The sequence below is a fragment of the Anas platyrhynchos genome, chromosome 4 (assembly GCF_047663525.1).
Source record: "Anas platyrhynchos isolate ZD024472 breed Pekin duck chromosome 4, IASCAAS_PekinDuck_T2T, whole genome shotgun sequence".
NCBI lineage: Eukaryota > Metazoa > Chordata > Aves > Anseriformes > Anatidae > Anas > Anas platyrhynchos.
Window position 1 is genome coordinate 67,092,149 of NC_092590.1, and position 15,822 is coordinate 67,107,970.

The window sequence follows — 15,822 nt, forward strand, 5'->3', positions numbered from 1 at the left end:
GATGCACTGAAAAGGTTTATGTTAACATAATGAATGAGATGTGTTCCTGCTGCTTACAGAACCCAGATGGACATGTACATCTCAGGGACCTTCACTGTCTTCCCAAGGAGGAATAGCATGCTTTTAATTTGGGAGAGTGTGGTTTATACTGGATAAAAATGTGGTTATACCCACCAGGAAAAGATACTCGTTTACATTTTACAATTAGCTTTAATTCACTTTAATTCACTGAATTTCACTTACATACTTAAACGATTATTACACAGTGAAACAGACTCAGACTAATTTAGGGACCGTAAAACTAATAAGGAAAATTTGGTGAGGAGAACAGTGGTATGTAATTACGATACCAAATGCCTGCATACCTTTTGGGTTGGTATTTTTCAAGGGTAGTCATGCATGCTGCATTTCAGTTTCGATACTAAGCAACAGCCCAAATCACTCAGAACGTCACCAGTGCTGAACTGACGTGCTGGTTACCAGTCTGAGCCCACCTGGACACTGCACTCCCTAGCAGATCAAGTACAATATTATCCTGCCTAAAACAGCTCTAAACGTATGTTCTGACAACTGAATCATGCTTCTTCTTAGTTTTGTACAGATACATCCAAACACTGAAAGGATTCATTTCGGATTTGCTGTGCCTCTGAGATGTTAATCCAATTGCCACCCTATTCCCATGGAGGTAGGAAATCAGCTCTCCTTTTCATTTTCTTGCCAGACTACCATAGATGAACTTTCCCTTATAGTAAACAGAAAATCTAATTGAAGACATGAAGGAACTTCTAAGAGCTTTGTAAGAGCCAGAAGCGAACATAGAAAAATATATAGGCTTTGCTGAACTCCTGCCTTGAAAGTGCTTCTTGCTTAGCAGATCACTTCCTTCTTGTTGATTAACCTCCCTCATAGGAAATAGAGAAGGGGGGGTATTTGTTTCATGAAATATCTTTTGTTCTCGTGCCCTACGTAGCAAGAGATCTCTCCATCATTACTTCCAACTGCGCTTTCCATGTGACAGCAAATCCTGATATTCCCACCTGGAAAGTACCAAGTCCAAAGTAACCAATTTGATTAACTGATCGTGTTCTTTGCTTCTGAATAAATCTCATGATTATTAATTATACAAGAAGACTGTTTTCAAGTTGTGCTTTGTCATCACTTACAATCCTGCAATAATGTGGCTAGCTCCCAGAGTAATCCTCCAGGCACATTACTTGGCTGCTCCATCATTGGTAATGAGAGGTTGGGGATTTTGCAGGTTCTTGACATTATGCTAAGCAGCCTCAGTGGTGATGATGATTACAAGGATACTTCTGCAAATTCACTTGCGCCTTCCCAGCATTTAGGCTTTGCTCAAGAAGATACAATCAGGATGAGGTACGTCCATAGCGCAACACATGCCACTGCCTTGCTCCAGTTTTTTTCTCATCCTTTATATTTATTTTTAACAGCACAGGCTGTTTGCTAATACCCTTGTCTCTCTTGCCAGTAAAGCAGCACTATTCTAACTCATTATTTTTTGTAGTATCAAATGTTAGCTAAAAAACAAAAACAAAACAAAATAAAAAACTCTTTTCCTGATCCACAAATATTTATCTGTCACTAGAACACTACACACACCTCAGTCCAGCTGACCTACAAGAACATAACTGCTTTTCCACATAATTCACTGAATACTCATAACCTCAAGATGACATAATTGCAGTTATCAATTAACCTTGATAGGTGAATTTCAGACTTGTCTCTTTTCAGACAAGGTCTAGATGGATTATAGATGGCTGATCATTGCTTGAAAAGTCAGACACTGCACATCTGAGAAAGGATGTTACAATTAGATTTCACATTCTGTGGTTTTCAAGTTTATCCCAGATTTCTGTTCTGAAAATGTTCTTGTAACAAGTAATCTACTTGTCTGAGGTCTGATTTGTCTGAGGTTGGAAAATACAAAATACTAATGCTTGACTCCTGAGGCTTTTCACTAACAAGCATTGAGCTTTCTTTTTGATACCCTGCTGTTCAGAAATGAGAACACAGCACTGTCAGTGCCTCTTCAGAGGTGCATCCCAATCCTTACACTGGCTCTGCAATCTCTTTATTCTTTCCACTCTCTTTTCTTATAGTTTCAACCTTTGCCACTTTTCTGGCTGTTTTCAAAAAAAAAAAAAAAAAAGGTATTATTTGAGCTGCACAGTCTTTACTTCCATTAGTTCCTAGATGGAAGCCATTCCCATTCCTTTTCGAAACAAACTTTGCTAAGCAGAGGAAGAGTTTCAGCTGCACTGCCCAAATCTCAGCCCAGATTGCCAGACTGCTGCTGGGAGCACCCCAGGCACAGCACCTCAGGCCAAAACATTTCCCAGCGAGCAAAGCAGCAAGGCATGAGGCTTCATCAGGGGCTTTTCTGTAAACATCCCCAAAGATGTCAAATCAAACAGTTCATCAAAGAAAAGCAATAATTTCACTTTTTTTGAGATGTGAGAAAATATAACTGTCTCCAAGATGAAATTTTCTTTGTTTTCCTTAATGACATAAATTAAACATTCCACACATTTACAGTCTACGATCAAGTTGTTAAATATTTTATCTTCCTTTCATCAGCATGTTATTAAAATATTTTCTCATTATTTAATCCTACATAAACCAAACAGAAACAGACATACCAGAAACCTGTCTTAAATTGCATATTCCTAGATAATTACCAGCACTGGTAGGTTGACTTTGTATTGAATTACCAAAAGAAAATATGAAATTAAATATTAATGTAGCTGAAACAACTGGAAGATTGTCATAATATTTTACCACACCAAGTTTTTCCTATAACATTCACTCAGTCCCACATATACACAGTGCCACAACAATGGAAAACAACAAGTGCACAATTGATCAGCACACTCTCAATGCAAAACCAGATCAGAATAACCATTGAGTGCTGCTCAACTTTCTTTGGTGCTATCCCCAGGGCAGTCATTTTCCAACTCCTTTGCTTTGTGTGGTGATCTGTTGTTTTGGGCTTCTAGCAGCCACAGTCAAGCCAGACACAACACACTTAGTGAGGAGAAGTCTCCTACAACCACCTCTCATTGCTTTTGCTTGCTGCAAATTACCAAGAGGATCCAATGTAGTACAAAATGCACCTACCGTGTGAAGCCTGTGGTGATGGTAGGTCTGTGTTCATATTGGCTGGAGATGGAAGAATAGGTATGCAAGGAACGGAACTGTCCTCTGTGATCAGTCCCTTGCTAAGATGTTAGTTTTGAGTAATGACAAGGACCTTCAGTGTTAGGTTCAGCCTTACATACTGGACTAAAAAGGCTGCATCCTGAACATGTTAGTGGTGCTGATTAATACCTGTAGACCACTATTAAAAGGGTAGGTATAACACGCAAGAACTATAGTGCCTTATTTGTTCTTGATAGCAGTTAAGATTATTATTAGGCGCAGCAATTAAGTAGGATGATACAAAATTAAATGGTCTTGTAACAGGTTTCCAGCAAAGACTCCAGTAGGTTCTTAACCCATAGTAGGTCCTTAATCCATACCTTTACAGTATCTCCTAACCTGTTAATACAAAATAGAAAAGTGAAGACTGCGACAAGTTTGTGAAATGTCAACTATTAAAAATTAATTGACTCTAGGAGGAAAAAAGCAATTTAACAAAACATGCTAATTGTTAGCTCTCACAGGTTGCATATTTCAAGTCCCAAATTTGCAGTCTGATTTGCTTTTCCCCAGAATTTATCAGTAAAGCTTTGAATTATCTTGCTTCATTCCAGGGTGGAAGAAGAGTTGAATATACTTGTTTACTATGTTTTTTTGTTGTTGTTCTGAATTATGCCTTGTCCTGAAAACCAACCAGGATACAAGATCCAATTTAAAGACCATTCAATTACACGCAACAATGAACAAGCAAAGGTAGTAATTTACTGTATTCCAGTTTTGAATGCAGCTATTAGCTTTCCTTGTTACAAAGTCAAAGAAACTATGGGCATAAATGACACAAAAAAATTTTCTACTTTTCATGCCTTGTTTTGATAAGTCAGGCCAGACTAGAACATAATTCTAAAAGTCCACTATATTCCCCAATCACAGGGCTATTCTGGAACTGCTTTTTTTCATTTTATCCAAAAACAACTTGAAAAAACTTCCAGCAGAAACTATAAGATTGGTGTGCTGTCACAAATAATCTCAATTCAATACACTGTCATTTTCAATGACAAATGTTTTATGCAGTTTTTCTTTCACTGAGAACTTCTTCAGTAGGAATAAACATTCAAGTATCTTGATTAAGCAAGCCACTAGGAACTTGCTTAGAAGAGTGGGACAATTCTCAGTCATAAAACCAGCATACAATTCAGTATTTGTAGCAGTTCTTCATTTAACATGAATATTTACCTACTAACAAAATGGAAAAATAATTAATCACTAACACAAAAATATACTCTCAAAATCCTTCAATTGCGCCACTTTGACTAACACCATTAGGTTCTCCTGAAGTATAAAACCACATGCATTTCCTTTCTCCGTGGATAGTACCTTATTAATTTGCAACCCATCAGAAAGGAAGATGTGAGCAGCAAACATTATGTTGTATAAATACAGGAGAAAAAGAAACAACAAGGAAGCTAAGCAAATCTGAATTATTTGCTTTCATATTTAAATTAATAAACTCATTTCTGAATTAGCCATGGCATAGGGCAAAGAAATTAGAGGCATCTCACTGGATGACTGCTTCAGAGCGTGTAATTTCTTGGCAAATGCATGTTATGGAATCATCTCCTGGGGAACGGCATCCTGTGCCATGGGGGAAGGGTATATTACAGACATTACATTGCCCCTCTTAATATGCTATATGAGAATGTCATAACCTTTCAGTGTACTCATCTCTACCACACTTCAATGAAGTAGAACGCTGTTTATTATCTCCATGTAAAGAACATGAAGACCAGAGTCTCCGAGAAACTATGTGATTTGTTCAAATGTAGACAAAGTCTGGCAGTCAGCCCTCTGATGCAGATCTTCTAAGATGGGACTCCTCTAAGTATAGGGCCACCCTATTTTAATCAGATTAGGCAAAAACTGCTGAAGATGTGCTGTGTATTTGAGATCAGTAACTACTACACTTGATACCTACTGTAAACAGTATTTGAACTTATTATTTGAACTTGAACACTGGAACAAGATCTCAGGTACTAATTTTGATGGGATGCCTCCAGAACCAGACTGCTTCTTCTCCCTTTCCTTCCTCCAAACTCAGAGTGCAGGCAAAACCTGGGATTGGCTTCAGTCCCCTGCCCACCTGCACACCCATCGCCCTGTAGAGATGAGCCCCACAGGCTGAAAAGAGAGAGAAAACAATTGCATACCTGCCATTGCCACGCATTCAGTCTCATTTTGTAGCCACAGATCATCTATAATAACCTAGAGTTAACAGAGAAGAGAGCAATTATAAAAAAAAAAAAAAAAATTGTTTTCATAAATATTGCTTAATTAATTTTTTAAGCTGAATTTATGCTTTACAATTAGACAGAATCCTGTTCCACAAAGCCATGAGTTTCCCCAAATTAACTACTAGAAGAAATACAACACTGGTCTAGAGGCAGTTTGTCAAGCAGTATGAGGCACTGCTGCCTCCTAGCATGGGTACGCACACTTGGGGCTCAGACTGTATTTACACTCGATATTACCAGGCTGAGACTTTGTGCAACAGTGGAGCAGATGTGTTTGCTATGAAGTATTTGTTTATTCTTATAAAATAATTCTTCTTGTCATTTCCAAATGCAGAACTGAGGACCCAGGAAAATCTCATCACTAGGAGTCAGCAGGAATTTGTCCATATTGGATGAGTAAGTCTACACAGATCCATTCAAAGAGCCCACAGGCTAAAAACTGTAGCTTATGAGACTCCTGGCTGTGCCCAAACCATAAAGATTGTTACAGAAATCACAGCTCTAAAACTTCAGTAAAAGAAACTGGTGCCTTCAATGATTTTAATGCCCAGTGTTTTGATAAGGATGTAGTAGTCACACAAGCAAGTTCTCATTTAATAAAAATGTTTCCCTGTGGGAGAAAAGACACAGTTACGAATACCAGCTGATTAACAGCTATCTTCTACGTCCGCTGAGTGCGTGTGAGTAATGTTAGTTCTGACTCATGTCAACACTACTGTTATAGTAGAGCGAGTTATGGGCAATTTTATTCTTCACCTGCTTGAGGAATTCATCATTTTGATTATTGCTAGAGCTGTAACTTTAGTTAACCTTGTGTAGAAGCAGTTCTCACTTCAGATAGGACACGTTCCATCAACATAACAGAAAATGCAAGACGTTTCATAAATTTTGATGCACCAGGAGCCCTGGGTTTTAAGTAGAAAACATGTGCTAATAGCTAGCTGGGAGGCAGCTCTTGTGGAGGAGGAAGAAAAGACAGAACTCTGCGAAGCCCTGGGATGCAGCTCAGGGAGGCACAGGGCGCTATTTGCATCTCTCACATATCCAGTTGTACCATTCTTCCTGTGTAACAAAGTTACTGGATACAAACTAAATTATGCCAGCGATCTTTAGTTCCATTACTAATTTACTCTCATTAGTTAAATGATCAATATGAATCTGAGTTTTGACTAGCCAGTCATCCCAAGTTCGCAAAAACCAGGAAACTCCATTAGAAAACTTAAAATTGTCTGGTGACGATATATATATATATGTATATACTCACATATTTGTCATATATACATATGGATATACAGCAATAGAAATCTCATTAGAAGGGATAGATATTTCTAGAGCACTCTTAGAGGTAATGTGTGCCAGTACAGAAAATGGGTGGATTTACACTAGTGTAAAACACTGATGAAAACACGGTAGGACAGCCTATTACGTTAAGTATTAGCATAAATTTTGTTCATGAACATAAATACTAAATATGACTCTTCTGCATTACATGACATGGGCATTAAATGCCAACAGTCTCTTCATAAACAAGCCTGTTAACAGAAATAGACGAATACTGGTTCAAGAATGTATAAAGACGTGTATAAAATGTGGCTTGCTGGCTAATCCTGCTTCCTATGAAATTTATGTACAAATGACTCAGGATTTCCAGAGACACCAGGCATTCATTCATCTGTGGTTTTACAACAGCTCACACACACAAAAAAAACCACTATGGTGTTTGTATAGCCATTTGCATCAACTATGAATGACACTACAGCACTCCTCGCTTTTTCTTCTGCCTTATCTGACATCCTGTCCTCACTACTCTGTACCGAATATTTGACATATTTCTTCCAGTCTATTGTAGAGTGCATCCATAATACCAGAGGGCATCATGAGGAGCTTCACATCAGCCAACAGGGAGCCCAGTGCCAACCCTACAGGCCAGCAGTGACATTAAGCATCAAAAGTAATTAATTTAATGCAGTAAAATTGCCAGCACACATCTTCCCAAGTTTTACATTGCTTTATTTTTCTGGCGGAAAAGCAAGGTTTTGGAAAAAAAAAAACAAAAACAAAAACAAAAAAAACATTACTATTTCCTGCTGATCAGTGTGTTTTGTAATCAAAGCACAAAGTAAGGGAGTTTGTAACTCCCTGCATCCACGTTCTCTGGTACTCTTCACATGGTCAAAAGAAAACTGTGCTGGCACAGACTGCTAGATAGATAACTGGAGAGAGAAATAAAAATAAGAGCAGTATCTTAAACCACTGATGGCATCCCGAATAGCAGGCTGCCACCAGTGAGCCAGAGTGCTGTTGTTTGGTAACAAAATCAAATGTATCCACTCAGGAAGAAGAGAGAAACAGTGTCAGCACGTAGGGTTTTGCAGTGGCCCCATCATGCTCATTCATGGGAAGCTTTCCCATTGTCAACACCACCACACGGTCTGTGGTGCCTGCAGGGCCACAGAAGGGTGCCTGGCATGGCTTTGGCTGCAGAGGATGCCTGCTGGAGCACCCCACGTTGGACCCGGGAGCCTTCCAAGGGAAACTAGCTCCCTTTGCCTCAGGAGGGCAAGTCTTAGCCACAACTTCTCGCACCGCAGGGCCCTCCTGGGGCGAAAGAGATGGGACCAGCCTGCGACGACGGCTGCACCCCGGGCTGCCAAACCACCTGGGGCCACCACTCCGGGGTACCCCTCAGCCCCCAGGGCCCCGGAGCCCTCCGCCGAGGCTCCTTCCCCAGCCCCCTGAGGAGGGGCTCCCTCCCGCGGCGCCCCCGCCTTACCCCAGCCGCCGTCCTCCCGCAGGGCTCCCGGGGCGGGCCGGCCGGGGGGCGCCGGGCGGCCGCTCCGAGGGGCCGAGCGGGGAGCAGCGCCATGAGGAGGGCGGCCAGCAGCCGCCGAGCCCCCCGCGAGGGCACAGAGGCTCCGCGGAGCCCCCCTCGCCGCTGCCCCCAGCCAGGCCGGGCCGCAGCCATCCGCCATCGGTCTCCTCCCACGATAGGCGGGGGGAACGGGCGGGGGGACCTCCCTTTTCTCTCCCTCCCCTCCGGCCGAGCCGAGCCGGGGCTCGATGGCGGGGGTCGGGGAGTGCTTGCGGGCGGTGGGGCTGCAGTTCTGGGCCGGCTCGCTGCGGGTGCTGCCCGCCCTGCTGGCCCCCGCCGTGCTGCTGGGGCTGCTGCTGGGCGCCGCCGCCGCCGCCCTGCTCTGCCGCTGCGCCATGGGGCCGCGCCGGCGGAGAGAGGTACGGGGAGGCCGGGCGGGGAAAGGGGGCACCCGAGGGGCTCGGGAGCAACAGGGGGAAGGACTTCAAGAGACTTTGGGAAGGGCCCCGCAGTGCTGCTGGCCCGGCCCGACGAGGGAAACATCGCTGGGCCCCGGTCCGGCATCGGATTGGCGTCGGATTAACTCCGGATCGGCTGCGGGCGGGTGGGGTAACTCGCGACACCCCTCTTTAAAGTGGTTTTACTGCTTACTCTATTAAAAACGTCCCCAAAGTAAACGGGTTGACTCGAAACAAAACACAACAACACTGCTTTTGGTATGTAAAAAAAAACAAAACAACAACAAAAAAACACACTGCTTTTGGCATATGTATGTGTTCTGAATAATGCCCTCCTGGCCTTTATCCCTGAAAATACCTTCAGCAGACCCACTAGTTGTCTCTCACAGCCGTCACTTCGTGTAGAAGGCTGTGCAGCTTTTTGGGGACAGTGGAAGATGAACCCCGTCTGCAGAAACTTCCTGAGATACTTGAAAATGAACACTTGTTTGTTTCCATTCTGCAGCAAGAGGAACAACTCGATTTCCAGAGCAGGAAAATGAACAGCACAAGCAGAGAGGATGAATACTCACCCACAGCAATAAATTTTCACTGTGGTTACACTCGTAGATGTGAGACGCACAGAAGGCAGAATATATTTGACAGTCTGCTCGATGCAAAAGTATCAGGGTTTTCTAAAGCATGTGATTTTGTTAATGACATACCTGGCTCGCTGTTTTAAGGACAGGGGTGTAAGGCTCATACCTCATCATTACACAAAGCGTTTGTTTTGACAACAAAATAACAGAGGTAGCCCATACCTGCAGAATCACTACCTGGCAGGTACATTTTTTGCGAATTGTTACCAACTTCCACTGCCTTTGTGGATCACACTTGGTCTCAGGTCATGTTGGGTTACTTGGGTGCAGCAGTGGTTGGCACAGCTGGGAAATTCAGAGCCCTGCAAAGCATTGTCAGTGTTCAACGGGGTGTCTGGTTCAGCTTGATTTTAACTGAACCTTTCTTCAGCTGTAACTGGTCTTCTGCACATGTATGGCTGCTAAGGTTGATCATCACTGAGTATGACAGAAGAGAAAAATCCTCTTGCTCCCAACTGCTTTTAAGTGGGAAGTTTGAAACTCTGTTTGAAGCCATGCTTTAGCCTAATAATGGATTCACTTCAAATGCTGGATCAATGCATCCTATGCGAGTGCAAGCCTCTCTGATTCAATTGCTCATTTTCCCTGCCTTAATAGATGGTATCTTTATTGTACTGTCACTACTAACTCAAATATAGCCAAGTACAATTTTATCCTTTATGTCACTTATGTCAATAGGGAATAGAGGCTGTCAGTTCTCTCTGGCCTAGATCTTTAGATGCGTTTAGGTGCTTAAATGCCATTAAAATCAATGCTGCTGCTGTAAAAGAGTTGTTTATTTCAAAAGAAAAATAAACTGCCTGCTGCTACATACAGAACACATTGCAGGGTGGTCAGATTGTATCCTAGGGGACTAATTTCCCAAATGCAAACAGGGTGACATTAAGCTGTATCCATTCCTTTCACATACTGTCTGGCCCACCTATTCTGTGGAGCAGCCTACTGCATGTGTAGCAGTTCTGAACTATTATTCTTACTGTATCAAAGTTACTATACAGTTGCTACTATAATATAGTAACATGCTTACTATATCATAAATACTATGTTGTTATAAGTATAATATAGTAGTTACTCTGTTATAGCCTTCTGTATCCAGAATAAAAGCAGGGATATTTTACCTGTTTTACTGTGTTGCTTCCCAAGCATCTGAGTTATACGTGCAGTGGGAGCAGGGCAAGTACTTGGAGTATAGAGCATCTGTAGGCACTGCAATAAGCCACCGGCATTTGTCACTCAGCCCCAGTTGATTGATTCTATATATTCAGCCTGAATTTGTGGGACTTGAATGCATACAGTTAAGTGCCTTATTGGTGTGAGGATCTGTGCATACTGGGAAAGTTTTAAGAAAGGTTTACCATGGTAACTTCAGACATTACAGTGCACTGTAATGCATTTCTATCAATAAAACTCTCCTGTTAGACTTAATGGCATTGCCTAGAGGCTCTTGTGACCCTTTGGGTTGGAGCTTGTCTCATTATGATATTAGATTAGCTTGAAGAAGTATTACAGTAATTACAGTTAGACTCAGTTTTATTAAACTTCTTAATGATCTAAAAGGGGAGCTTGGTAGCACTTCAGTTTCATTTGTAGATATTATTCAGGAGGAGTTGCAAAAACAACAAGGACGAAAACAGTGAGGAAAGGCATGAGCTTAGAAATGATAGCAAAAAAAAAAACCAACCAACCAACCAAACAAACAAACAAAACCACAAAATGTATCCTGGAAAAAAGAAAATGCAATACAAAAATGCAAAGATGAGAAAAGCAAATTCTGAATGGCTATGATGTGATGAACAATGGTGAATACAATGTGGCTAATTCTACAGCTGTCAGTCACTCAACCTACATTTTGTGAACTTTGGTTCAGGACAAATAAATGATAAAATTAATAAAGTAGATTTTTAGCTGTTCTTTTGTCATTAGTTGATTTTTAGAAAACAACATCTTAAATTCAGCATGTCTTGGAGACTTAACACAAGAACATGACCTGTATTATTGAGCACCTATGTTCCAGAGAGGTGACAGAGGCAAGTCACAGGAAATGAAATCTATTCCAAGGCTAGGCAATTATCTCAGGAAAATGGAATACTTTACATACCAAGTGACTAAACAATTCAAGGAGGATTTTTCTATAAGACAGTTACGTGCATAGTGGCTGCAACCATATTATTAGACTACGTCAGTAAGCAGTTAGTTGAACGAAAACCAGAGAAGTAAAAGAAAAAAAGTCATCAGGGTAGGGTGGCTGCTCTTCTCCTCAAGATCTTTTCCTTCACTACAAGATTCCCTGCAGTGCTGCGTTTGGATGCATTGACTGGTGTTGTCATTTTTTGGTCTATGCTAGTGCACAGAGAAGCGTGTGTGCAGCACTCTGTGCCCTCATAGCTTGTGTCTGTACCAGAGGCTGTGTGTGTTTGTTAGGGAAGTAAGGACCAGTGATGTGTGCCACTTTTGGGGAAGGAAAATTGTAAACGTTTTGTATCCTAGTTTAGTTTTTCTTGACAGGAACTTTCCCACACAAAAAAACTTCACTTAAGAAGTTTTTCTCGTGGCAGGTGAGCAAAAATATTGAGCATTCTCCTTGTTGCAAACAATTACAGATAATTTTACTTAACTAGCTTTAAGTAAGGAGTTTGAACCAAGACTGTGAGCTTGATAGGAATAAGACATTTTGAGAGCAGGTGGATTGATTTGACACATTCACAGCCTTCTACAAATCTGGGGGTTAAAGTTCTACTTCCGGACTGACAAATCAAATTCATAATGTTCAGTAATTTAGAAAAAAAAATGATTCTTGAGTATATAAAACTCTTTTTTTTTTCATTCATTTTCAGTTTGTATTTTTCCAAAATTATCATTTTCAACTGATACTGGAATCATTTTCAGAATGGAGACATGAGAGTATCCAGGCTGCTGTCAGAGATCTTCCAGGTGAATCTGTATGATCTCAGAGTTACATTTTACCTGTTTTCTCTCTGAATTTCAGAAGGATGATTCCCAGAGACTTCTGGAAAGCTTCAACTGTGATGAAAAAGAGCACACTCTCACGAAAAGTAAAGCAGAGCCCTATATTTCAGAAGAGGAGATGGTGCTGGAGGTAAAGCTATGTTATTTTTGGTGGATGTCCATTTTTTTTGAACGTAGTAATCGTCACATTAAGGGCCTCGTACAAACTGTCTTGATTGCAGTGGTTTGTAATTGAGACCTTAAAAAACATTCAGGAAAAGTGTAAGGAGATTGAGCATTGATGGCTTCTTAGGAATGCAACCATTTCAGGTATTCATTTCCCATATGAATTCTACTTCATTTGAGCTTCTTCTTTAGACATTTCAGTCACAATCCTCCTTTTTGGACGTGGGCTTCTTGTAGTTTAAAGTTTAACATCCTCGATTTCAAAAGGTTGGTGAAAAAAGTTCTCACTATTTACATAGGAAGAAGTACTTAAGTACTGAAATCAGTACTGAAATTGGTAGTTGATAATGGATTCTTTTATGGAGAAGTTTTATTAGAGAAAATTTGACAGTGACAAAGTTGTCTCATCAGATCTAATCTGGCACCTTTTCCTAGTGCCTCCTTAGGGTATGGGTATAGATCTGAGTTGGATTGTGTAGGTCAGTGGAGGGACATAGAATAAATGAACCAAACTTTGTACATTTGAGAACAGCATCTTTAATGTCTTTCTCATATAGCAAACTCATCAAGTACCAGCTGAAGATGGAGTGCAGAGGTCAGATGACCACAAGTAGTGAAACACCCATTGATGTCAAGCTGGGATTCAAGGACAAATAGAAAAATAATTTGGAGAAAATGTGGGAGAAGGAACAGGGTTAACCCACTCACTAAAAAATCCAAATAACTTTTTTTTTTCTTTTTTCTTTCTTTTTTTTTTTTTATGATACTCTCAAAATAATCATGAGAACCAGTCCTACCATGTAGCTTTGCCTTTCACCCAAAGCTGATTTGACTGCTCTTGAAGAAGCTAAAAGTTGAGGGTAGAAATATGTTTAAAATGTGCAGTTCAACTAACTCTATTATGCATAAATTAAATACATGCAGAAAGTGTCAGTTAAAGCCAGACTGCCTGGTGCTTAGCTTGTAATGAGGATTGGTTCCAAGACAAAAAGATAGACATTATTGTAAACATTTGACTGTTGGTTTAAATCCTGGCAGGCAATTAATCTTCATTTCAGTTTTCTGATGAAGAATGGTGACAAACTATGGTTGGTCCTTTTCCTTGAGTTAAAGTACAGCATAACTAGTGAGCATTGAATAGATTCTCTTTTAGAGTGTAAATCCTGTGAGAGAAATTATGCAACGATATAAATGTATGAATATTACCAACCCTTTTGAAATGATACCGCAGCCTTTAAAAGGTTATCCTTCACAACTATATCCATTTCCCAAGCTAACTCATTTATAACACATTAAGAAGTAGCCTTGTTATTTGAAAGGGCTTTCTCCTGTCTATTTGCCAAACTACTGAAGTTATATATATATATTTTTTTCTACTCATTTGTTCCAATTCCCAGAGGCTTTGGCTTTTACTGACATCAGATTGACAGTTCAGGAAGAAGCATAGATGGAAAAATGCTTTTAGTTAGGTTAGAGCACTTCAGAAAAACAGATATTTTCATTCTGAGACCTTCCACACTGCAATAATACCACAATTACCGTATTAATAATAACTGTGTATTACTCATGCCTGCTGAGAAGCAGGATGTATTAGCTCTAGCATACTGTGACATGGCTTTATGGCTTTGGACTGGAGCTGCTTTGCTTCCGGCCATTTCAGAGCAATGGATCTGTCGGGTTCTATCCCTGAATATGTAGCAGTGGGGCCGCTTAGTATGAGCAAATGTTTTACATGCTGACCCCTTGCTTTTTACTTTATCGGTAAATCCAAAAATGACTTCTGGAAATAAATGAAATAGAGATGAAAAGGTGCAACAATAAAAGAGTCTAATGAATGACGTGGTTTGCTCCTCTCTTACCATGTCTATTTTTAGATTCTATTAGTGATCTGATATTTCCTAGAAAAATCTATATAGAGAAAATTATTTTAACAAATCAGATTCTTTCATTTCATGTTAAAAACAAAAGAGAAAAAAAAAAAAAAGAAGAAAAATGTTAGAACAGGAAATCTCCTAAAGCTTGGGTTTAACTATTCTATTTGTTACATACAGCCAACCAACCTTTTAATTGGCCATGCATAACCTCACAAAACAAAGCTGATTATCCCATTGTTCCAGTGCATAAAGCAGTGGATAGGAGAGAGGAGGAGCACAAAATCAGACTATGTGAAATAGCAGATTGTATGAAAAGAATGAATTCTCTATAAAAAGTTCTTTGGAGGAACATTGGTATTTTCTCTAGATTATAGGTGAGGGTTGCACTATAAAAGCTCTTCCTGGAAAAATGACTAGTTTTGTTTAATCTATTGTTTCTTTATTTAAATTGAAAGGCAGAATTTATAGCCGTGATGTTATCTGTGGAGCTTATTCCTCAGTACTTTCTATTATTAAGATTATTTCAATCTCCCATGTGAAATCTTTACTTGCTGCTTAAAGGGAAAAGAAAGGAAATGAAAATAACTTGTGAATATAATAAACTATTGCTCATTTTCCCTTGCAGGCATGAAAAAACTTTGAAGCAGTGCTAATGACAGAGTTCTCTTTTCTGAGTTTTAAACTCTGACCTGAATTGAGTCCTAGGAGAAGACTCTTCATGCCAGTGCTGAAAGTCAAGAAGCATTCTGTTATCAATTGGAATCTCTGGGTTATATAACCAAAGGCGGCTTACAATACTTATAGTGAACAACCATCAGGTCCACTGCCATTCTCAAACCTTAAAGTAGTTTTCTGTTCTTTTCCATACAGGAAAATGAGTCTCCTCTGAACAGTAACATTACGGCATTTGCATTAAAGGCAAAAGTCATCTATCCTATCAATCAGAAATTTAGGGTAAGATTTTAGACTCTACTTGTAAATATTAATAACAAATGTTCTGTGTCAAAGTAAATTGCAGAATCAAGTACTGGAAGAAAATTTACTGCCAATCTGCTTAATAGGATCTTTGCTTATAGTCCATTGACTCAGGGCTTATTCTGTAAGGCATCAGCTGCTTTCATCTTCCCCTGAAACCTGCAGTGCTTTACATGATGTCCAGTCAATTTTCACTGTAGTCAAGAAACCTTTTCTTCCCATTAACATTAATGGAGGTTGTATCTGTCCAAGGAGACACAAGAAAAATCCCACAAGGATCTGCCCTTCAGTCAGGAAGAATGCCCCAAACAGATAACCTCAACAGAAGAGTGCTTTTTCAGGCAATGCAGAAACCTGTCAAGATGATAAATGTTAATTTATGTGGAAACACTTTCACTGTGTATGTTGTTTAATTTTTTGCTTGAAAGCAAACACTGCAAATTGATGAGATGTTTATCTCCAGATTGTGTTGTATTAATTAACCTT

General features: G+C 40.1%; 2 protein-coding genes across 7 annotated transcripts in view; one reads left to right on the forward strand and one right to left on the reverse strand.

Annotated features, from left to right (window-relative positions):
• Positions 1-8,462, reverse strand: part of EVC2 (EvC ciliary complex subunit 2) — a 71,270-nt gene extending 62,808 nt beyond the window's left edge. For all 4 annotated transcript variants that reach the window (XM_038178250.2, XM_038178248.2, XM_038178249.2 and 1 more), the window contains exons 1-2: positions 8,221-8,462; positions 5,364-5,418 (exon numbers count right to left, since the gene is read on the reverse strand). In XM_038178250.2, the coding sequence (XP_038034178.2) occupies positions 5,364-5,418; positions 8,221-8,412 (247 nt within the window). In that variant the 5' untranslated portion in view covers positions 8,413-8,462. The remainder of the gene's footprint in view (positions 1-5,363; positions 5,419-8,220) is intronic.
• Positions 8,463-8,507: 45 nt separating this feature from the next.
• EVC (EvC ciliary complex subunit 1) overlaps positions 8,508-15,822 on the forward strand; it is a 53,677-nt gene continuing 46,362 nt past the window's right edge. For all 3 annotated transcript variants that reach the window (XM_027457403.3, XM_027457404.3, XM_038178252.2), the window contains exons 1-3: positions 8,508-8,678; positions 12,342-12,452; positions 15,232-15,315. In XM_027457403.3, the coding sequence (XP_027313204.3) occupies positions 8,508-8,678; positions 12,342-12,452; positions 15,232-15,315 (366 nt within the window). The remainder of the gene's footprint in view (positions 8,679-12,341; positions 12,453-15,231; positions 15,316-15,822) is intronic.